This window comes from Labeo rohita, unplaced genomic scaffold, assembly GCF_022985175.1.
Source record: "Labeo rohita strain BAU-BD-2019 unplaced genomic scaffold, IGBB_LRoh.1.0 scaffold_274, whole genome shotgun sequence".
Lineage (NCBI taxonomy): Eukaryota > Metazoa > Chordata > Actinopteri > Cypriniformes > Cyprinidae > Labeo > Labeo rohita.
This window is the reverse complement of record NW_026129034.1, coordinates 5094-29000: the sequence shown is the minus strand read 5'-3', so window position 1 is coordinate 29000 and position 23907 is coordinate 5094. Positions and strand designations below refer to the sequence as shown.

The following is a 23907-nucleotide window of genomic DNA, read 5'->3' as shown; positions in this document are numbered from 1 at the left end:
AAACTGAAGTAAACTGATCAATATTGTTGTTCAGAAAACGTTTTTATTCATCTTGACATGGCGGTCTCACAAGTGTGCAGAGCACTTCCTGCAAGTCCCATTTGAGCATCTGCTAAATGTTTTAAATATAAATATAATGCATTTTCATTCGTATGAGACAGGACATCCTTTACGCATACATGCAGGGTTTAAGTGTGAAAACAAAACTGTAGCCTACACAATGCAGAACTTTTTTTTAAAAAACCGCATGAAGAAAGTGTTGCACCGTTTCCAAAAACCATGTATGACCTTCCACGTTTTCATTTTTTTTTCTAAAACTTTGCCAAACTAACATCGCTGGATGACTTGACATCATCAAAATATTATCATCACACCCTAATGTCTGTGATGCAAAGCCTTGGTGTCCGTAGAGATAAGAATCTCTGCAAGCTCTTTTGGATCATTGCATACAAGGTCAAAGCCTGTTAAACAATACTGTCTTTCCCCTTCAGGTTTGATCATGTGTCAAGTGACAGTGCCAAAATCTGATTAATTGTATGAAGCTGTAAGATTTTGTCATCTAACACCGGCAATGTGTTGGATTTATCTGTGCTAAGACGTTTAAATCAGCCCATTTGGCAGCGGGAGAGCTGCATGATTATGAGAAACGAGGCCTGGGTCGAAGACTTGTCTGGCTCACACATGCTCTTTCATGACAAAGCAGATCTCTAGATAATCAAGTAAATGTGTCCTGTTGCACACACTCTCCTTGTCGCGTTCTTTGTTTCCTGGCCAAACCGGACTGATGTATCTGACTGAATTCACGTAACACAGTGTAGAAAACACTTCCTTCCCTTATTGAAAGAGCACTTCAAAGACAAGACAGAATAAAACGACATGACTTTTTACATGTATTACAGTATGTATTACAGCATGTACATATACTAACAATATAAAAAATATGGCTATGGCAAAAATTAGCTAATAATTATTTTCATGATTTGGTTAATATTAGTGATATACTGATTTGTTCATCTCAGAGTTTGCCAAATGAGGGTTTGTATATTCATGAAAAGCTAATAAAATTTAAATTGAAATATAAGTATAAGGGTTTTTTTTAATGAATCTTTGTGAACGCCTTTCCTAATAATGTGCTAGTTAGCAAGTTTAGCGGCTAAACATGGCTAAATGCGGCTAAAGTAAACAGGCTTGTCACTCCACAGATCGACCAGGTGAGAAGATTTTTGCAGAGCTGATTTTTGCAAGGTAAAAAGGGTGTTGTTTTACACTACCACTGAAAATTTTTAACCAACGTATATTATAGACTTTTCATTAAGACCCTAAAGAATCATATCAACTTGTGGAAAATGGGCATCCGATGACCTCTTTAATAACGTGCTAGTGGCTAAACACACTAAATGCAGCTAAAGTAAACTGGCTCGTCACTCCACAGCAAGAAGAGAGGGGGCGGGGCAAGCAGAGCTCATTTGCATTTAAAGGAACAATCCATCAGAATAGGTTGATTTTTGCAGAGCTCATTTTGACAAGATAAAAAGGGTGTTGTTTTACACTACCATTAAGAATTTTTAACCAAAGTATATTATAGACTTTTCATTAAGACCCTAAAGAATCATATCAAATGGGCATCTGATGACCCCTTTAAAATTAGGGCTGTCAGTTTAATGCATTAATTTAATGAATTAATTATGAAAAATAACGTGATTAAACTATTTTAGCGATAGTTAACACACTGGCCCCGCCCCCAAACCTGTACGTCATCTTATATTTCATATAGTTGGCTGCTGACAAATATGATGCAGGGCAACAACTCCATAAAAGCAGTTATGCCCTAAAATTCAAGATACTGGTGCACAAAAAAGGTTTTGTCTCATATTTATATATATCACTTCACACAATATCACATGGGCAGCAAGAGCAATATGACGTATAATAATAATAATAATAATAATAATAATATATACGTATAATATAATAATAATAATATATCATTAAATAAGAAGTTGATATTGTTATTTTAAACACTATATTATGTGTTTTTGCTCAATTTTGCAGAGAACATATTCTCTGAAGCCACAACAGAATTGTTGTGTGTCTCCAACCAACACAGCGGTAGCTTCTAAATGAATCTGCGTTTTGAATGAATCGTGTGAATCAATGATTCAAAGGCCCATTCATAAAGAGAGCCATTTACTGCATTCCGGAATGAATCAGCCGTTGGAATGAATCTAATGAATGAATGAATGACTCATAAAGACATTTACTGCCACCTGCTGGCAGATTTAGATTCTTATTTAGAGTATCATTTCATTAAATAATAATAAGAAAAAGAACAATAAAAACATTAAAGGGATAGTTTACACCCCCCCCAAAAAAAAAAAAAAAATTCTGTCATCATTTACTCACCCTCATGTCATTTCAAACCATGACTTTCATTATATGAACAAAAAATACTGAGATGTTTTTAAAATGATGTTCTTTGATGTTCCATAGTTTACGCTGTTGCAGCCTAAATATTTATGTGTAATAAATTTTATGTCAACCAAATAAAATATTTCTTTTTAAAACTACAATTTGTAATGCCATCATCATTATTTTATTTATTTATTGTAAATTACGTTATTAATTGTATTATTATTCATAGGACACTAAATGAAATTTGCACAAAGAAAGTGTGTTTGCTCTGAAAATAATGACTTTAAAGTCATTTTATTTCAGCACGTTAAGTATTGTGGGTGATTAGTAAATAAAACATTTTTTGCACTGAAGTGCTGCTTCCAAAAGTAGCAGCACTCTTTAGTGGATTCACCACACAACCCCAATATCCTGTTCCCGAATATGCTGCCTTCAGATGTGTCCTCTGGAGGACCAGCACTTTATTGGCCATGAAACAGTCCGCCTACAGAATGACATAATGCTCCCTGCTGATTCCAGAAGCTTTCATTCCAGCTTCCTCCGCACTAACAGGGGAGAGACCCCGATCGTGTTCTGTCAAACGCCCACCTTCTACAAACACTCACACGCAAACACGCCCAGACACTCCCCAAAAACGGCCGTTCCCACGCGGTTTTGTAAGTGTGCAACTACATGGTGCACAGATGGGCCAGCAACCCAAGCTTACACAACTATCTCACACAAATGTTTTGAGACTAAAAATACACGACACAGGGCAAGACAGGTCACCTCCTGTAACTCAAAAAATATCACTTGTATCACTTTCCAATAGAGTAAGGAAACAGTTGAGCATGCACTATTAATGTCATGATATATGTGACCCTGGACCACAAAACCAGTCATAAGAGTAATTTTTTTGAAATTAGACATCATCTGAAAGCTGAATAAATAAGCTTTGCATTGACGTATGGTTTGTTAGAATAGAACAATATTTGGCCGAGATACAACTATGTCAATACATGGAATCTGAGGGTGCAAAAAATCTAAATATTGAGAAAATCGCCTTTAAAGTTGTCCAAATGAAGCACTTAGCAATGCATATTACTAATCAAAAATTAAGTTTTGATATATTTACAATAGGTATTTTACAAAATATCTTCATGGAACCTTATCTTTACCTAATTTCCTAATGATTTTTGGCATAAAAGAATCAATAATTTTGACCCATACAATATAAAAGGCATATTTTCTGATATATTTTTAAATATATTTAAACATGTTAATATGAATTTTAAAAATATATTTGCTTAACTAATTACATACATTAAACAGAAAAAAACTGTAGTATTCATAACTGAGCACCATTATCTATATTTTAATTTTGATTTCCGAAGGATCATGTGACACTGAAGACTTGTGTAATGATGTTGAAAATTCAGCTTTTTGATCACAGGAATAAATTACATTTTAAAATACCTTCAAATAGAAAAAAGTTACTTTAAATTGAAATAATATTTCACAATATTACTGTATTTTTTTAATATTACAGTATTTTTACTGTATTTTTCAAATAAATAAATCAAATAAATGCAGCCTTGGTAAACAGAAGAGACTTCTTTCAAAAACGTTAAAAAAACATTGATTATTCCAAATTTCTGACTGTGTATATTTTTTCCCATCTCCCAGACATTGACATTCAGATTCTATGGTGCCCTCCAATCAGAAAGCAGAATTGGCCATAAAATAGATGTTTTAGCAATTACTGCAGATTAGGTAAAATAAATAGCGCTGCCCTTCTTTCCAAAAGGAAAAGGTTAGGCTGTCTTTCTGCAGCATGAGAATAAAACGAAACATCCCTCGTGGCTAATCACAGAATGTCATGTGCAAGTGAGGCTCTGGAAACAGTTAGGCTGTTCTGGCTGTCCCGCTGGAGGGGAGTTCGATTCTCCGCAGCAGACATTATCCAGCTCACTTCCTGGAGCGGCGCTGAATGCCAACATTCCCTGGGACTGCCGTTTTACATGCGGCTGTAATTAAAACACTCCTCCATCATGTACATGGACTGACTGATGTCTCTCAGCTGGACTGTCAAAGTTTAAGTCAAAGCTTGCTTAGTTATCCCGGATGGTACTTGATTCATGTGAGTTTGGGGATTAGCTCTCTGTAGAGGGCAAAGTTCAAGCTAAACATTATGGTGACATGGGGAAAAGCTGCAGTTCATTTTATGGACTGTCTTGCTTTAAAATGCATATCAATATATATGATATATATGCAAATCTCGCTTCAGATATCATTCTACAGGTAGCAAAAATCTGTAATATGGTGACAAAGTGTCTATTTAGAGTACCTCAGAGGTGTTGTCACGCAGCATGTCAAATTGTTTGTATGTTTTGTTTTTCTGTGTGGCAGAGATGTTATTTGTTGTTGTGCTAAAGTGAAGATAATGCAATCATATTAGGGGCTTTCTTGCTCTTTTCTTGCCCCAAGTTTAATCACATGACAGATAAAAAGGCTCATGAAGACAAACTTTGTTTAGCTTTCTCTTGTACTGTCCTCCGACTAAATACAGCTCTGTAAGTTTTATTTTAGCAAAGTATCTTTATATTTAAAATAAACAAAAACAAAACAATACATATTATTAAAAAACACTGCCATGCTATTTAAAGAGTACACGTGACAATAAGTAATTGGGGAATAAGTAGCTGAATTCAGTCTTTTATACGACAGTTTAATAAACAGGAAGTTAATATTGAGTTATTTACATTTTAGCTGCAATATTACCAGTTACTATGTTTTTGTTCTGTCAACCAATACTGTTACAAACACAGCCTCTGCAAAAATGAGCAATACAGCAGCAATGTTTCATTCTAAAATGAATTAGCGTTTTTTTTTAACTAATTGTCTAAGTGATTGACTCTTTCATAAAAGCAGTCTCTTGTTTTATTACTGAATGAATCAGTGATTTTGAACAAATTGGTGGAGTGAATAATTCAGTGATTCTTTTATAAAGACAGTCTCTTGTTTCATTACTGAATGAATCAGTGATTTTGAACAAATTGGTTGAGTGAATAATTCAGTGCTCCGTTCTTAAAGACAGTCTCTTGTTTCATTATTGAATGAATCAGTGATTTTGAACAAATTGGTTGAGTGAATGATTCAGTGATTCCTTCACAAAGACAGTCTCTTGTTTCATTATTGAATGAATCAGTGATTTTGAACAAATTGGTTGAGTGAATGATTCAGTGATTCTTTCATAAAGACAGTCTCTTGTTTCATTATTGAATGAATCAGTGATTTTGAACAAATCAGTTGAGTGAATGATTCAGTGATTCTTTCATAAAGACAGTCCCTTGTTACTTTACTGAATAAATCAGTGATTTTTGAACAAACTGGTTGAGTGAATGATTCAGTGATTCTTTCGTAAAGACAGTCTCTTGTTTCATTATTGATCGAGTCAGTGATTTTGAACAAACTGGTTGAGTGAATGATTCAGTGATTCTTTCGTAAAGACAGTCTCTTGTTTCCTTATTGAATGAGTCAGTGATTTTGAACAAACTGGTTGAGTGAATAATTCAGTGATTCTTTCATAAAGACAGTCTCTTGTTTCATTATTGAATGAACCAGCGATTTTGAACAGATTCAGTGAGGGAATAATTCAGTGATTCTTTCATAAAGACAGTCTCTTGTTTCAATACTGAATGAAATACCGATTTTGAACAAATTAGTTGAGCAAATTATTCAGTAATTCATTCTTAAAGACAGTTTCTTGTTGCATTACTGAATGAATCAGTGATTTTGAACATAATGGTTGGGTAAATGATTCAGTGATTCTTTCATAAAGACAGTCTCTTCTTTCATTACTGAAAGAAATGTCATTTTGAACAAATTGATTGAGTGAATGATTCAGTGACTCATTCTTAAAGACGGTCCCTTTTACATTACTGAATGAACCAGCGATTTTAAACAAATTGGCTAAGTGAATGATTCAATGATTCATTCTTAAAGACAGTTTCTTGTTTCATTACTGAATGAATCAATGATTTTTAACAAATTGGTTGAATGAATGATTCATTGACTCATTTAGAAAAAGAGAGGCTGTGTCATGTGGCATGACAATGCCATTCACAATTACTCTGTCGTGCCCTCATGGGATCGAGAAGTTTCCACTGAACGCTCATTTTAAAACTGTAGTAGTGGATCATTCAGGTACTTTTCACCTACTGTTTTATGAACACTTTGAATCTGGACAAACAGTACTGAAGTACTCTTTAAGATACTGTTTTTCATCTACGATATAGTAGGGAAATACGCAAATTTGGTACAGCAACCACATGTTTCATTCCTGAAGCACACAGATTTTGAACAAACTGGTTAAATGAATGATTCACTCATGTACATATATTGACTTGTCACCAACTACTGGCATAACAATGTAATCTGCAAAAATGTAACCTAGAAAAATCCCCACACACTGTCAGCTAGCTAGATAATGTTACCCTGATGACATTTACTTATAAAATAGCAAATGTTCAAAACATAAAAGGAAACCAAATGCTTGCATTTGCATAAAACATGCAATGCAAGACCTAGTGACAACAACGCATGCAAAACAGCATTTGACAGTGTCCCAGCCAGCTCATAAACACACACAGATGAAATGGCACCTGTAAAGTATCTGTTCTCTCATCATTTTTGTGCTGTGAGGTTTACGGCCTTTGAGAGAGAGGTCAGTGGGTCTTGCCCCTGGGGTCATGTTCTTTAGCTGCTTCTAAATATCTGGCTTGTTATGTTGAACATTTTATGGGAGATCAGGGGTTTCCTTTATAATGTTTCACTACAACGAGGCTCATTTTAAGGAATGCTGCTTTAACGAGAACAAACGCTTCTGAAGTGCCTTTCCTTTTCGGCTGACATCACAAATCCCTTTTACTTTTCACCTCCTACCCTCTAACTGCCTGGCTCCTTCCTGGTATGTAACACCTAAACATTTGTGTCAGATGTGATCTGTGCAACTGCAGTTGACCTTTTTTGTGGTAAACTAGAAGGTGTATGATAGAAATCAGAATGATATAATAACCTCTTTCTTTGATCCAGAGATAAGATGCTGATTCAAAATAAATGCAGTCACGTTTGTCATACAAACCGTTTTATCTTATTGTTATCTCAGTGTTTTTAGTTTGCAGCTGCAATGCTAATGCAAGTTTTCCCAGTTCTAAAGATACTTTTCCTCAAATGATGGTTAATTTACCCAGTACTGTAAACACAAAAACAAAGTGCATTTTAGAGAATTGTGTAAAATTCTGTTGTCCTCTATTTACACAACCACTATAATTTATGTAGATTACAGTAGTATTGTTGCAAGGTTTAAAATGTTTAAAGGCTGCTCTGTAAAATCTCATTCACTGTAGTAAGAGGCCATAGTCATATTGTTTTTATTAAATCTGTATGTAATGAGTGTTCAGTGCATCTACGATGGCTTTACTGTATGATGTCTTTGAAGGCAAAATCAAGTTTTGAACTGATTTTTAACAAACATATGAGGTTTGTACTTGACACTTCTGATTTTGTGGTTATAGTTTAAGATACGTGATCTATTTTATTAAAACGTGTCTAATCAATTGAGAAAAAAACTGTGAAATGCACAGAATTTCCACTAGCAGAAAGCAGCACAGAAAAATGGGCTCAAATGTACCTTGCATGTATAATTCTTACAAAGATATGCAAAAGCATCAGCAGATCTCTGCACTAAAGCACAATTATTGTTCCGGTCTCAGAAGTGTGACTTCCTGTGCATCTTTTTTAAGTCAGGTGAGAGTACAAGATCACAAGTGTTTGTTTCAAATGTACAAGAAACCGTTCCAAAGTGAAAGAAACTGAAACCATCTTACAGCTTTTTCAAAGACAAGCTCTGAATTCAGATGCAAATATTCAGTTCTTGTGCACCACTGTCATCGTTTACGGAGGGTGTTATGTCATTCCAAACTATTATGACCTTCTTTCTATTTTTAAAGGGATAGTTCACCCAAAAACAAAAATTCTGTCAGTAAGACCTTCGTTCATCTTCAGAACACAAATTGAGATATTTTTGATAAATACATACACTGCCAACACACATTAATGTTCAAACAACATGTAAAAGTGAACTTTGCATCCAATGACCCCTTTAAAATACTCTAATGAACAGTGTTAACTTCGTTGATGAATAGTTTTTGTCACAATTTTTGTCAATGAAATTTTTTCACAAACGAAAACGAGACGATAACGAAACAAACTCAGTTTGGAGGACAAAAACTATGACGAAAATCTACTGACATATTCAAGTAAACACACTTGGTTACATCTTATGTGAACGTAAACAGTTGGGAGAATATCGGACGTGTATCAGTACATTACATCTGTGCATTCAGTTTTAAAGGGACAGCAGCCTAAGTTAGTTGCTATTGTCTGTGGCACTGATATTAATCAAGCAACAAAAGAAAGACAGAAAATCACTCACTACTTTTAGTAACTCTAATAAAGATTCATCTAAATTTATTTATATAAATAAATATGTCTGCTTGAAAGAATAAAGAATGTGGTAAACAAGTTGTTATAAAGAATGCATAATTAGCCTATGTAAGCAATGGTATTTCATTGAAAAGAAGATCATGTTTATGTTTCTTCATGAGAAGTGGTTTCATTTTATTTTATATAAACGCATGTTGCGTGTAACAGCAGTTAAATCTATGTCTATTATGATAAAACCTTAATATCAAACCTATATAATGAGTTTGGTAATTTTAGAGAAATGTTTAATAAATGCATTACACTGTAACCAAACCCATTAGATTTTAGCTAATCTTACGATATTAAGTCAACTAAAACTAAAACAATTCAGATGACTAAAATATGACTAAAACTAAATCTAAATCTAAAAGACTAAATCAAAACTTGCTGTCACTGCATGGAAAGAGAAGAAATTGTTAAATAAAGTCATGAACTACTGATGTCAAAAACTATTTTAATGATGTTCTTACTACATTTCTGGGTCTTGAACGTGTCAGTTGCGTTGTTGTCTATGCAAGGTCAGACAGCTCTTGGATTTCATCAAAAATATCTTAATTTGTGCTCAGAAGATGAACGAAGATCTTACGGGTTTGGAACAACATGAGGATGAGTAGTGATTGACAGAATTTAAATTTTTGGGTGAACTATCCCTTTAAGTGTTTAAAACAGTTTCTTGTTTACATTCTGGATAACTAAACTTTATGTCATTCTATGAGTGCATTTGTTTTTCGACTGGAAAAAAAAGACATGATTTTCCTAAGTAGTCACTTGTAGATCAAAGTTGGAGATGTTTTTGAACCCAAGGACGCTAAGTATGCGCAGATGGGATGGAAACTTCAGTCACTGGCGTATCTGATGGATCAGAGCGCCAGCGAGGGCTGTGCCAGCCTCCGGTCCACTCGCCCAAACAACCAACAGTACTTTTCCAGCATTTGACACTGGCTGGCACAAAGCAGACAACAGGAACAAATTTCCTAGCTAGCAAGAATGTTTAAAATACCCTGGAACCCGGAATACTTCCTGCGATCATGTCATAATAGCAAAAAACGAAGCTTATCACAACAATTTATGAGACACCTTCCAGATCACACGGTAGTCACGTATCAGAACATTCACAACATTCTATGTGAATGTTTTCACAGTAGCTTGTTGAGTACTTGTTTAAATTGGAGGCTGACCAAAGCAGTAATTATGTCTATTACGATCATTTTAAACTGAACTACCCATTCTTTGCCAGTTCTCAGACAAGTAAGTGGTTTGCCAAATCACACTGATGCCACTATGACATATTCCATGAGCAACATGTTCTTGATCTCCTCACGGGGTTTCTTCAACTTCAAATCTACCAGGTCTGGAGATTATTTCTCTAAGGAAACATACTGTAGTGGCACAACAGTAAATGAACCATGTCTGCTGTCTGCAACCATCTTCTACTACAATTATGTGTCAGAGCATTTCCTTCGAGAGGACTGGGGCTCATCTGCATGTAATGGAATGCGTTCGCCAAAGACTCCAAGTATGGAAGAAGACAGTTCAAAGCAAGGTCTTCTGGGAGATTCGAAGCCCTTGCCAGTAAGTGCTCTTGATTTATAACTGTGGAGGTCTTCTTCATGCCAGCGAGAGGGGAGTGGCAGATGGCTAACTTCAGCCCGTCTCGCTCTACACTTGACCATTCATCTACTAATGACTCTATTTTTGGTGCACATTATTAAATTAGACGAAAAGGGCTGAAATGAAACTGCAGTCAGCCATATTAGATGCTCAGGATAAAACAAATCACTTGATGAAGTGAAACAAGTTTAATGAGTTTAATAGTTCACCATGAAATGAAAATTCTGTCATGATTTCAGTGTGTTTTTGTCGATACAATGAAAGTTGGAAATCCACTGTACAAATAACACTAAGATATTTTTCAAAATATCTGTTCTACAGTGGAAAGAAAAAATGAGAGTGCATAAATAATGACATTTTCATTTCAGGGTAAAATATACTTTTAAGTTCAAAAGCTTCAGGGTGCACAAACAGTTCTGCTGTTATGAATCTGTTAAGCATTCAATGGATTCATTATTTATCCGAGACAGTGCAGGCGTTTGTACATAAAGCACACACGCAGAAGGAATGCATTCCTATCAAATCCTTGAGATAAACCAGACACACCGTTTATCCATGGAAAAAAAATCTCAACACTCATAGACTGAACTTTAACGTATGCAATCTATTAGTCTAAATATTTGTAATATTAGTAAAATCTAAAATATTAGTATAACAGTCAAATATACACTATGTATATGTATAAATTATAATAATATAACAAAAAAGATAATTTTTTTTGGGGGGGGGGTTTAAAGCATTTTCTAAAAAAAATCTAAAAATACACATTTTATGTACTTCTCGAAGAAACCACTGCAAGCAATCTTATAATAATTATAATCATAATCTCCAATTACCCAGAGTTCAACAGTCGGCACATCTGAGGAAATAACTAGGAAATGACTCAATAATCAAACAAATATAACAGAGCTTTTTATAGCATGATACAAAGGCTTTTGACATGCAAGTGAATTTGTATGTGTCTGATGTCCCACGCATCCATGCGCAGACTACACACACGCCGACTGGAAACAGATGAATTTCCTTTAGGATCTCAAACCGAAAACACCTGCACACTATCTCCATTAGGAATTTACACGGCTTAAATGTCACCACTAACATAACCACATCTGGGTCTGCAATCTCAGAGCATCTAAAAAAAAGTAAATGACAGGACCTAAAATAAAACTACCAAAGAGTATCATCATAATCATTTGGTAAAGTATGAATATCCATGAATATGTTAATAAACCTGTACTTTGAAGTGTTAGCCAGTAGGGACTGGACCACAGTTAAAGGAACAGTTCACCCAAAAAAAAAATAATTTACTCACCCTCCCTTAGTAAAAAAATAATAGATTTAAAATGCATTTGTTTTATACTAAGTATAGTTCAAGTCTATTAACATAATTACTGACGTATCGCTCAAGAGTTATTGATATAAAAACTGTAATTAAACTTTACTTGGAGTACTACTTGTGCACAATGCATATTTCTTAACATTAAGCCTAAAATATGTTTTAATGTCACTATTGATGAGAATTGTGTGATCTTTAAATAATATCAGTCTTTAAATCCAAAATATTTAAAGTGTACCTAAAGTATACTTGCAATAGTTTCACTTTAGCACAGTCAGAAGCTGAAGTATATCATTGGTTGGACTTCAACACTACTTACGCACAGTTAAAGCGCAGTAAGTACAAAATTAGTTGTTCCAATTTAGCAGACCAGTTTAGTATACTAAAAGTAAAACTGCAGGGTATTATTATTAAGCACATAACGTGTAAATACATTTGTAGTATACATGAAATAAATGTATTTTAAATACATTTTAATATATTTATTTTTCACTATAGGGCCAGACCTTTAAGATTTAGACGAGTTTGTTTCTTTATGGGAACAGATTTGGATAAATGTAGGATTTCATCACTTGCTCACCAATGGATGTTCTGCAGTGAATGGGTGCCATCAGAATGAGAGTCCAAACAGCTGATAAAAACATCACAATAATGCACAAGTAATCCACACCACTCCAGTCCATCAATTAACATTTAGTGAAGTGAAAAGCTGTTTGTTTGTAGATGTTTGTTAAAAACATCTTCATGATAATTTGTTTCTTACAAACATGCAGCTTTTCACAAGACATTAATTGGTGGACTGGAGTGGTGTGGATTACTTGTGGGTTATTGTAATGCTTTTATCAACTCTCATCCTGACGGCACCCATTCACTGCACAAGATTCATTGGTGAGCAAGTGATGTAATGCTACATTTCTCCAAATCTGTTCTGATGAAGAAACAAACTCATCCATATCTAGGATGGCTTGAGGGTAAGTAAATTTTCATCAAATTTTCATTCTTAAGTAAACTGTTTCTTTAAGCGCATGAAGTGACAGTGTAATGATCCTGCATCTAATGTGGGTCAGTGTGAACCTCTATCTGCAGCTGCATCCACAACTCAATTCCTTAACATGGGTCACGAGTCTGCATCACATGCATTCCTAAGAATCTGAACCCAAGGAGACATCTGAGCTCTCTTCATTTAGTTAAACTAACAGGGAGGGAACATTGATTGCTATTCTTTATATAAAAAATGCTCCTCCTACTGCCATTTAATAACATTAATTGAAGGCTTATATAAAAGGTTCTTTTAAACATTGCCAATATGCAGCTTCATGGACAACAGCCAAAATGCTGATTTGTATTTAGAGGTGCCCTCAGTAAGTATTTTTTTTGGTTTAGACGGCTCTTATTCATTTCAGTAGTACTGATGGTTTTGTAATCTATACTGACACCAAGCTTGGATGTAAGAAGTTTGTGTAACACTCTGGCTAAACATGCTTTATAAAGTTTCAGAATATATTTTTGTTATTACAGTGATCAGCAACATCTTCAACTGCATGGCACAGCAGGTCATCTTAACATGTCAGCTGCCATCCTTGTAGAACGGATGTAACTGGGGTCTTTATATCATGAGAGTGTACATGATTTCGATTTTTCGAATTTATTTATTCATATGTGCAACTTTTTATTAAAAAAAAAATTACAGAGGACACCTTTACATTTCAGAGTGCAGACTGTCAGTGTAATGGTGATAATAATATGACAAAGCAGTAAACTAAATGTCCGATAAACATATCCAGTTGCTCTTAATGTAAGACTAAATTGCGTTGTAACGTTCTGTAGGCTACACAAATACAGTGTGCAAGCATGTGGTGCGCAAAAACCGTTTTACGCCGCGTAAACATTCCCTGAAGTAATGTTCTCTACGTCTACGAGAAGATAAATAACAATGACTTGTGTTTAGAATAACAGACCGGAGCATGTCAAAGTGGATACAACGCCGGATCAATAATGCATTGTAATGCATGTATGGTCTCTGAAATATACTACAGTGACATGCAGCGAATAAAAAAAGGACGCAATTTCGCGCTCAGGTTTTTGACATCATAACAGACATGTAAACGAAACCAGAACAAATAAGTTCAAATAAAAAAAAAACGTACCCAGAAGCGCTGCTAGTGAGAAATGAACGACTCCAGAAAGCATCTTCCCGGTTCGCTGTCAGAGCCTTGATATGAGGCTCCGTTCCTTGGAAGCACAGACGCTCAACTGGGCAGCAGCTCGACTGGAGGCAAAAACTCGATTCAGTTACTCTTAGCGTTAGCTAGAGGGCATTTCCTCCGCAGTCGACGTCCCAGTGCTCATCTAGATCTCACACCTTATGCCTGAACTAGAACTTGACTGACTTTACAAAGCGTATTGAGTGACGGTGAAGGAGGGTTTAGGTAGTTGAGGGAAGGACTCTCACTCGTTCACATTCAAGTAGTTGTACAAGCAGAGTTTTAAGCATTAGTAACATTATATACATTATGTACACATTTACAAACGTACACACACACAACAGTATACGCTATTCATTATAATAACAATGATAATTTATTGTATTATTACTACTATTTTTATATTTGTATTATTATTACAATTGTATATATTTGACTGGTCATTACCTGGGCTAAGATGGTCATTAGCTTGTGAGAAATTAACAACTCACAGCTCATTAGCTAACCTGGTAATTACCTGCTCTAAACTAGTAATTAGTTGCTCTAACCTCATCATTAAGCTGGTCTAAACTTAGTCTTAGTCTCATGCGTCACACCCACGGACCGCTGGCTGATGGCTTCTGCCGTCAGTCTGAAGGTCTGGCTACGTGAGACTTTTCTAAACTGCTCACTAACTGGTTAGGTCTAAACTGGTCTCTAGCCAGTCTAAATCAGCGTAAATCAGATGGTCATTAGCAGGTCTAATCTGATCCTTGCCTGGTTTCAGATGTTCATTTGCTGGTCTGTGCTGGTCTTCGTCTAGTCATCGAGTAGTCTATACTAGTAATTAGCAGGTTTAAGATGGTCATTATTACTATTTTCACAATTATTATTACAACTGTGTAAATTTGACTGGTCTAAGACGGATTAGCTTGTTTAAACTGGCCACTAGCTGGTCTAACCTAGTCATTAGTTGGTCTAAACTGGTCATTAGCTTATATGCAGGTCATTACCTGATCACTTACTAGTCTGACTTGGTAATTAGCTGGTTTAAACTGGTCATTAACTGGACTAAACTGGTCACTAGCTGGTCCAGCCTGGTTAGAATGAGAGTCCAAACAGCTGATAAAAACATCACAATAATGCACAAGTAATCCACACCACTCTAGTCCATCAATTAACATTTAGTGAAGTGAAAAGCTGTGTGTTTATACAGCTCCATAACCCATAATAATGTTTCTCCTGTTATCCTCTCACATCAAAATCCACCCACATATTTGTTTAAACTGTTTTGAACTGTTTTTGCCCGTACACACTGTGCATATTTCTCTTCTGATTCTGATGAGCAACTTTTTCACTGGAAAAAAGCAATATTATGACTAGAGGACTTGTATTTTAGCCAGAACCCACCCACGGACCGCTAACTGGTTAGTGAACAGTCTAAACTGATCTCTAGCCATTTGCTCATTTGCTGGTCTGTTCTGGTCTTCACCTGTCTAAGCTAGTCATCGACTAGTATACACAGGAAAATTTACAGTGTTATATAGAGTTGATTTTATGGTGTTAATTTTCCAGTGTTAAAAAGTGTTGATTCTGGTGTTGATTTGAACGATATGAACACTTGCAGTGTGAATCAGTATTCAGAGTCAGTGTTATTACAGCGAGTTAACATAATTGACACTGGTGATGAGTTGATCATCTTTCCGTTTTGATTAATGGCGGATGACCACGAAGAGAGGAGATGATCAAACAGTGTTTAATATATTTTAAAACACTTAATTCTATCAATTTTTATATTGAAGGAGAAGTCCACTTTCAGAACAATTTACTCACTTCCTTGTCATCCAAGATTGTAAAGAAATTATGGTTTTTGAGGAAAACATTTCAGGATTTTTCTTCATATAATGGACTTTAATTGTGCCCCCGATTTTGAACTTCCAAAATGTAGTTTAAATGCAGCTTCAGAGGGCTCTAAATGATCCCAGCCGAGGAAGAAGGGTCTTATCTAGCGAAACGATCTGTCATTTTATTTGGAAAATAAAAATTTGTATACTTTTTAAGCACAAAAGCTCATGTAGCACAGTTTCTGGTATGTGCACTCACGACGTACTATTGAATCAGGTCAAAAGGTCACACCGAACACAGGCAGAACCACAGACCCAGTGTTTACAAAGCGACCGCGCAAGACTAAGAAAGTGCAAGTAAGCTGTTTACAAACAAAAAGGTACAACATGTCGGACGATTCTGAAGTTGTAGGAGAAAATAAGATGGAGTTTTTCGCCATACTCTACCATTTTTAGCCGGAGTACACAGACATGAACTTAGACGTGATTCGTAGTAGTGATGGGAAGTTCGGATCATTTTACCCACTCTGACCTTTGAGTCTCGTTCAGCAAAATGAACGAATCTTTTTTAGAGTCATTTCGTTAATTTTAGCAAAATCAGCATCACGTGACAACCCCATAAGATGAACGAACGACTCGAAAAACCTGAAGACTCAAAACAGGTGAACTAATTCCAGTACAGAACCTAATAGGATGTTGCACATGCGCGACTAAACGAATCACTCCCCAAGACGACTCGTTCTTCGCGAGTCACATTAAAGATTCGTTCAAAATGAAAGCCTGTGCTACGCGAGCTTTTGTGTTTAAAAAGTATACAAATTGTTATTTTTCAAAATTACGTTTTTAATTTTAAATATATCGAAAATTAAGTTTTGATATATTTACAGTAGGAATTTTACAAAATATCTTCATGGAACATCATCTTTACTTAATATCCTAATGATTTTTGGCATAAAAGAAAAATCAGTCATTTTAACCCATACAATGTATTTTTGGCTATTGCTACAAATATACCCCAGCGACATAAGACTGGTTTTGTGGTCCAGGGTCACATATAAACATTTATCAACTGAAACATCAGATATGGTAAACGGAAGCTCAAGTGTGAGAACCAGTGAGTTTCTCGTGTTATGCAGTATCGTGTTTGTTGATCGCTGTTTGTGAATAAAAGCCTAATTTCAATATGTTTATCATATAAGGTGACTGTCTCATCAAAACATTTTTACTAAACTGCTCAATTCATGTAAATGAAAATGCAAATCTTTGAAAACTTTTTAAGCATTAAAGTGGTAGCAGTGTGGACTCAATGCATGGACAAAAATCTTAGTTTTCATTGAAGCTGGTCATTAGCTTGGCTATGCAGGTCATTAACTGATCACTTACTAGTCTAACCTGGCAATTAGCTGGTTTAAACTGGTCATTAACTGGACTAAACTGGTCACTAGCTGGTCCACCCTGGTCATTAGCTGGGCCAGCTTGGTAATTAGCTGGTCTAAAGTGGTATTAGCTCATCTAAACTGGGCACTAGCTGATCTTACCTGATAATTACCTGGTCTAAAATACTCATTTGTTGGTCTAAGCTGGTCATTAAGCTGGTCTAAACTGCTCACTAACCTAGTTATGTCTAAACTGGTCCAGTCTAAATTAGCCATTAGCTGCCTCAGATGGTCATTAGCTGGTCTATGCTGGTCTTCACCTGTCTAAGATTGTCATTGGTTAGTCTAACCTAGTAATTAGTGGGTACAAGATGGTCAATACTAATAAATTTATCATTATTATTATGATTGCGTAAGTTTGACTGGTCTAAAGTGGTCATTAACTATGCTAAAATGGTCATTAGCTTGTTTAAACTGGTCAATAGCTTGTCTAAACTAGCCATCAGTTTGTCTAAGCTGGTCATTAGCTGGTCTGTGTTGGTCTAGTCTAAAATGGTCATTAACTGGTCACTTACTGGTCTAACCTGGTCATAAACTGGTCATTAACTGGTCTAAACTGGTCACTAGCTGGTCCAACCTGGTAAATAGCTAGTCTAAGGTGGTCATTAGTTTGTCTAAACTGGTCACAAGTTGATCTAACTTGGTAATTATCTTGTCTAAACTAGTCATTAGTTGGTCTAAGCAGGTCATTAGTTGGTCTAACCTTGGCATTAGCTGGTTTAAACTGGTCATTAACTGGTCTAAACTGGTCACTAGCTGGTTCAGCCTGGAAAATAGCTGGTTAAAGGTGGTCGTTAGCTCGTCTAAACTGGTCACTAGTCCATCTGACCTGGTAATTAGCGGGTCTAAACTAGTCGTTAGTTGGTCTTAGTTGGTCAGTAAGCTGGTCTAAACTGCTCCCTAACCTAGTTATGTCTAAACTGGTCTCTAGACAGTCTAAATTAGTCATTAGCTGTCTCAGATGGTCATTAGCTGGTCTAATCTGATCTTTACCTAGTTTAAGGTGGTCATTAGATGTGGCCGGTTGCGTAAACAGCTAAGACACAGTCTTAACATAGTGACTATGTTTATGCAACTGGTCCTTAGTGTCTAAAATGGTCATTAGCTTGTCTGTGATGGTCTTCAGTGGTCTAAGTTGGTTATTGGCTAGTCTAATCTAATAATTAGCTGGTCCAAGATGGTCATTAGCTAGTTGAGGCTGGTGTAAGATGGTTTAGCCTGGTAATAAGCTGGTCATTAGCTGATCTAAACTAATTATTATCTGGTCCAGTTTTGTAATTAGCTGGTCTAAGCTGGTCGAACCTGGTCATTAGCTGGTTTAAACTGGTCTAACCTGGTAATTATCTGATCTAAACTAGTCATTAGTTGGTTTAGGTTGGTCATTAGTTGTTTCAGGCTGGTCTAAGCTGGTACAACCTGGTAATTTGCTGGTCTAAGATGATCAGTAGCTGGTCTAATGTAATCATGATCTGGTCCAAGATGGTCATCAGTTGGTCCAGTCTTGTAATTAGCTGGTCTAAGCTGGTTCTGCATGGTTATTAACAGGTTTAAGGTGATCATTAGCTCTGCTGTTGTTGTGTCTGTTTAACACTTAAAGTTCCTTTTTCTCAGAATCATTTTTTAGTCACTTCCGTTTTCAGAAATGCTGTTTTCACATTGCTAATGCTAACAGTGCTAGATACCAAACACAACTCATCAAAGCAAATCTCACTAGTCATCAGTTATTCTGACACTAGTGTGACCGTAAGTCTGCTTCTTATACACTACCTGCTCTTCATCAAAGACTAAAGCAGCACCGAGGGGGTTCTGGAGAATTTTTCCTGCAATGATGATATTTACAGATGGCAAGCAACCACATAAAAAACTAAAAGTCCAAAGTGTCAGTGTGCAAGAGGCCATTGATTGTATAGTTCCCTTGAGTCCTGTGCACTTATGACCAAAAAAAAAAAAGAAAAAGTAATCTTAAGAATCTCTGGAGAAAGACACAGTTTACATTATTCTTGCTTCCTCTGTTCTCTAGGTCCTCCCAGAATCACGTTTCAGGAAAACACTGATTAGTGTTTTTTGTCTGTGTCTTTCTTTAATCAATTTCCTCCACCACACCCGTCTGCCGGCCGCCTTTGAACAAGCAGACACAGCCTGTTACAGAAGCAGTCCGTACACATCCTATAGACATACCCCACCAACAGCATATAGGTATGAATATCCCAAACAAATCCCCCTGACTGAAGGAAATGAGGCGGGTTTGACTGACAAATATTTAGCCAAAAGGTCAGATTGTAGCCAAACAATTTCAATGGGGCGTTTTAAATCACAACATAATGATTTACAAAGAAAATAAATTGAATTGCTAATTTAGTAAATTAATTATGAATGTATGTATTTTTTAACACACATATTTTTGATTCAATACAGACCATGATTTCAATATACCTGTTTTATAACGATATAATAAAAAAGCCTCATTAAAAGCCTTCTTGAAATTCTTTAAAAAAGGCCCCAAAATAAATTAATTGTAATAATAATAATAATAATAAATAGTAATTATTATTATCAATAATTATTATTGTAGTTAATAATAATAATAATAATAATAATAATGATTATTAATAATAAAAGTAGTAATAATAATAATGATGATGATGATGATGATTATTATTATTATTATTGAGCAAGAAAGAGCATTTTTGTTTTCAAATATTAGTAACATTTGGGGGAAAAGTCAGATAAGATAAGTCAGGAGTGTCAAATAAACAAGCAGTAAGTCATATTCCTGTCATGTGACAAGAAAACCATTAAAAAGAAAAAATGATATCACAGAGATGACTCTTATGACTAAACATTTAAAAGTGTATTTTTTATTATTATGATTTTTTTAAAATAAAGAATTAGTTACGTTTTTAAATCATTTGTAAATCATCAAATGGTCTAATTCCAAGAAAATGATCAAAAATCTGAAAAATGACAATAATTATGAATGAATGAATGAATGAATGAATGAAATTAACTTGACGGCTGAACAAAACTCTATATTATCTTGGACATCATTATTTTACTCACATAACAATACAACAATATAATTTTGAATTGATTATTGACAAAGCTGTTCTTTGCCACAACGTGCTGGAATTAATTTACTTCCTCACACACAGAATTTTCAAAATTTATTTTGCGGTCGGTCTGTTTATTTTGGACACAGCATGATCTTGATTATTTACTCTGGTACCAAAGGAAAGCTTTTAAGATGGCATTTGCTTTTCAGCAGGCAGCCGTACGAGAGCCATTATTACAGAAGATGCCTGTCAGATTGGTTTAAAATAATAAAGTTGCCTTAATGTGGGGGAAAAGATGCCTGATGGAGGACAATGCATCCTCTTACAACAACGTAATCTGATTTCTTGTGTCCAGTCAGATGTCTGTTCTTCAAGACTGTGTTCTGTTCTTCTATGCTTTTTTAGATTCTTTTCTGGATATATAATTGCAAAACTCAAAAATAACCTATTGCAGTTCACTCATGACTCAACATATTTCATCATTTCTCAAAGTCAACATCCATGACAGCTCACAAAAGAAGAACATGAGGAAGGCTGAGAAACAAACAAACCTGAGGTCACCTTTTCTCCTGAAATGTGAATGTGCTTCCCCAAGTTGTGTCTTTGCGGTTTACCCCATCCACACCCACTCACTTATTAGGCAACACCAGCAATGCTTTATAAAATGTTGTATTCTCACTCCCACTCACTGTGGTAAACAGTATAATGAATGCTTAAACACAGTCAGATGTGCTGTCAGAACTAAGCGGCGTCTTTTTGACAGTTAATTATGAAATCACTGATTCACTGCATTACACTAAATTATCAAGCTCTTGTTGTTTGACAAAGGGCCTTGGAATGATTTTGAAAAATTCAGGAAATGTGTTGGACACAGTGATACGGTCGTTAATGAAGATTCAAGGCGCCCTTCACCCCAGTTTCACGCCTGTTTGTTTTTGTGCAACTGTGTTGGCTTGGCATGGATCTGTGTGAACTTTTGTAGTGGAATCTTGCGTATGCCAGTGTTTTTTTCCTTCCTCCCCCCTCACACAGTTATTTGCAACTTGTGACCACAAATCTGCACACTCCTGCATTTAGATTTGTTGGAACAGTTCAGGTTCATCACGACGTTACTAAACTAAAGACACAAAACTGACAGATTGATTAATATGCAATTGTACAGTATAGTAGCCTATAGTTAGTACATGTTAAACACATTATAGATGATCACATAAATACGTTGAAGGATATAGTTGAGTCTCATTAAAAAATAATTAACATATAATAAATATGACCCCTCTAATTATGATGAATTTATTTGTATTATAATTAAATTAAATTAAATTAAATTAAACACCATCGTAGTTTTGATGTGGTGTCTTTAATTTATAATGATTTAAATTTAAAAAGTGATGCATTTTTATTGTAATACAGTTATTTTTTAAAACTAATGAGAAAAAAATTAAAATGGAAAAATGTCATGAAGTATTACTATGATGTTACAAAAAACAAACAAATGCATAATATTTTTGTAAAAATAATATAAATAATAATAAAATGATGAAATAATCAATTTCATCTCCAAAATTATTATCATTAGTTGTTATTAATATTAATTTATTCTTATTTCTATTATATGCTCAATTTTCTAAACTTTAATTGAAAATAAACAAAATAAAATAAAATAAAATAAAATAAAAATGTTAAATTAAATTAAATTAAATTATACATCATGGTTATTCTTTTTAAAATGATGTCACACAGACAAACAAATAAAAAAAAAAAAATTATAACAATAATATTATTATTAATATAATAATAATAATAATAATAATAAATTTAAAAATTTATTTTGTACCCAAATTATTAAAAAGTATTAACTATTTAAAAAACTTTAAATTTAAATAACTATTTAAATAGTAACTTTACATTTAATTTAACTTAATTTAATTAAACATCATGTTAGTTTTTCATGTAGTGCCTTTAATTTATGACGATTTAAATAAAAAAGTGATGCATGATTTTTTATTGTAATAGAGTTATTTTTAAATAATATTTTAATAATAATAATAATAATAAAAAAAGAGTTTCATCTCCACTTTATTATTACCATTTAGTCTTATTCTTATAAATTCAATTCAATTCAATTCTATTCTATTCAATTACATTACATTACATTACATTACATTATTAAATTGTAAAGTTTTATACATCATGGTAGATTTTGTTGTAGTGCCTTTCATTTGTGATGATATATATTAACAAACTGATGGATTTGTTTTGTAATTTTGTAAAATTGTAATTTTATAGCTAAGAGAATCCAATGAGAAAAAGATTAAATTTGAAAACTGTCAGAATTTATTATTGTGTAATGTGTAAAATGATGTCACAACAAACAAAAAACAAACAAATAAATCAGTTAATGACATTATAAACAATGAACACTAAGAATTATATGTTGCAATCAAAAGCTAAATTAAATTAAATTAAACATTTATTATTATTATTATTATTATTATTATTATTTTGATTATTTTGATGCAGCGTCATTCATTTATGATGATTTAATTTTTTTAAAAAATGATGTTTTTTAATTGTAATACAACTGCTTCTAAGCAATGTAATGAGAATAACCACTGAATGATCACTGGGGAAAAAATGTAAATTAAAATTTTTTTAATGGTCTTTAAAATGAGTTTTTTTTAACCCTTTGCGCAGTGCGGTCCCACATATAGGATTCTTATTTCTGTGCCCCTGGGAGTACGGTCCCACATATGGGATTTAGAACGTTTGGTGACGTCACGCAACTGCCAAATTCAAATTGCGTTTTCGCGCGTTGGCTGGTGATAAGCTTGTCATATAATCACAATTATGCAGTATTTTCAAACACATAACGTTTATATTAGGTTTCAGACATTTAAATGCACATAAGTGCTAGTAAAACAATGCATTTAGAGTTTGTAAAATACACACTTACGTCTATGGAAGCAGCAATAACAATCCATTCAAGTATAATTTGCTGACGTGTTTGATTCATATCAGATACACATAGTGTAAGTAACGATATAATTCACTCAATTCCTTTCCAAGTTCACCAGCCACTTACTTGCATGTATTTCGGGAGAAACTGGTGAATTTACGTGCTGTAAATCCAGCTAACAGCGCGAACACACATGGCGGCGCCCATCTCACGTTATAGATCCCTTGCTCGAGGGACTTACCTCAGCCGTGGTACTAAAGGTGGAATATAGCGCTGGTTATTCACTCAAACCCTTTAGGTTACAAGTCTGACTTTCTAACCATTAGGCCACAACTGCCCCTGTGGCTATGGAGGGTATATTATGGATTTTAGGGTAATCTGGACATGTTAGTTTGAGACCCGCCAATATAAACAACTGACGGTTTTGATGCATTTGACTCTGTCTCTTAATCTGCATGGCCACGTTCACTGATTGGCAGACACAGGATAGCCCTTTTTTTGATGTGCTTGTTTGACAGCTCTCAGCAGGTGCCCAAGCAATCAACACC

The 23907-nt window shown here is 34.7% G+C and overlaps 1 protein-coding gene across 1 annotated transcript in view; it reads right to left on the bottom strand.

Annotated features, from left to right (window-relative positions):
* The window catches only part of itga1 (integrin, alpha 1), a 75060-nt gene extending 60786 nt beyond the window's left edge, over window positions 1-14274 (bottom strand). Inside the window, exon 1 of the mRNA XM_051102691.1 lies at window positions 14032-14274. Within this exon, the coding sequence (XP_050958648.1) occupies window positions 14032-14074 (43 nt within the window). The 5' untranslated portion in view covers window positions 14075-14274. The remainder of the gene's footprint in view (window positions 1-14031) is intronic.
* Between the last annotated feature and the right edge of the window lie 9633 nt (window positions 14275-23907).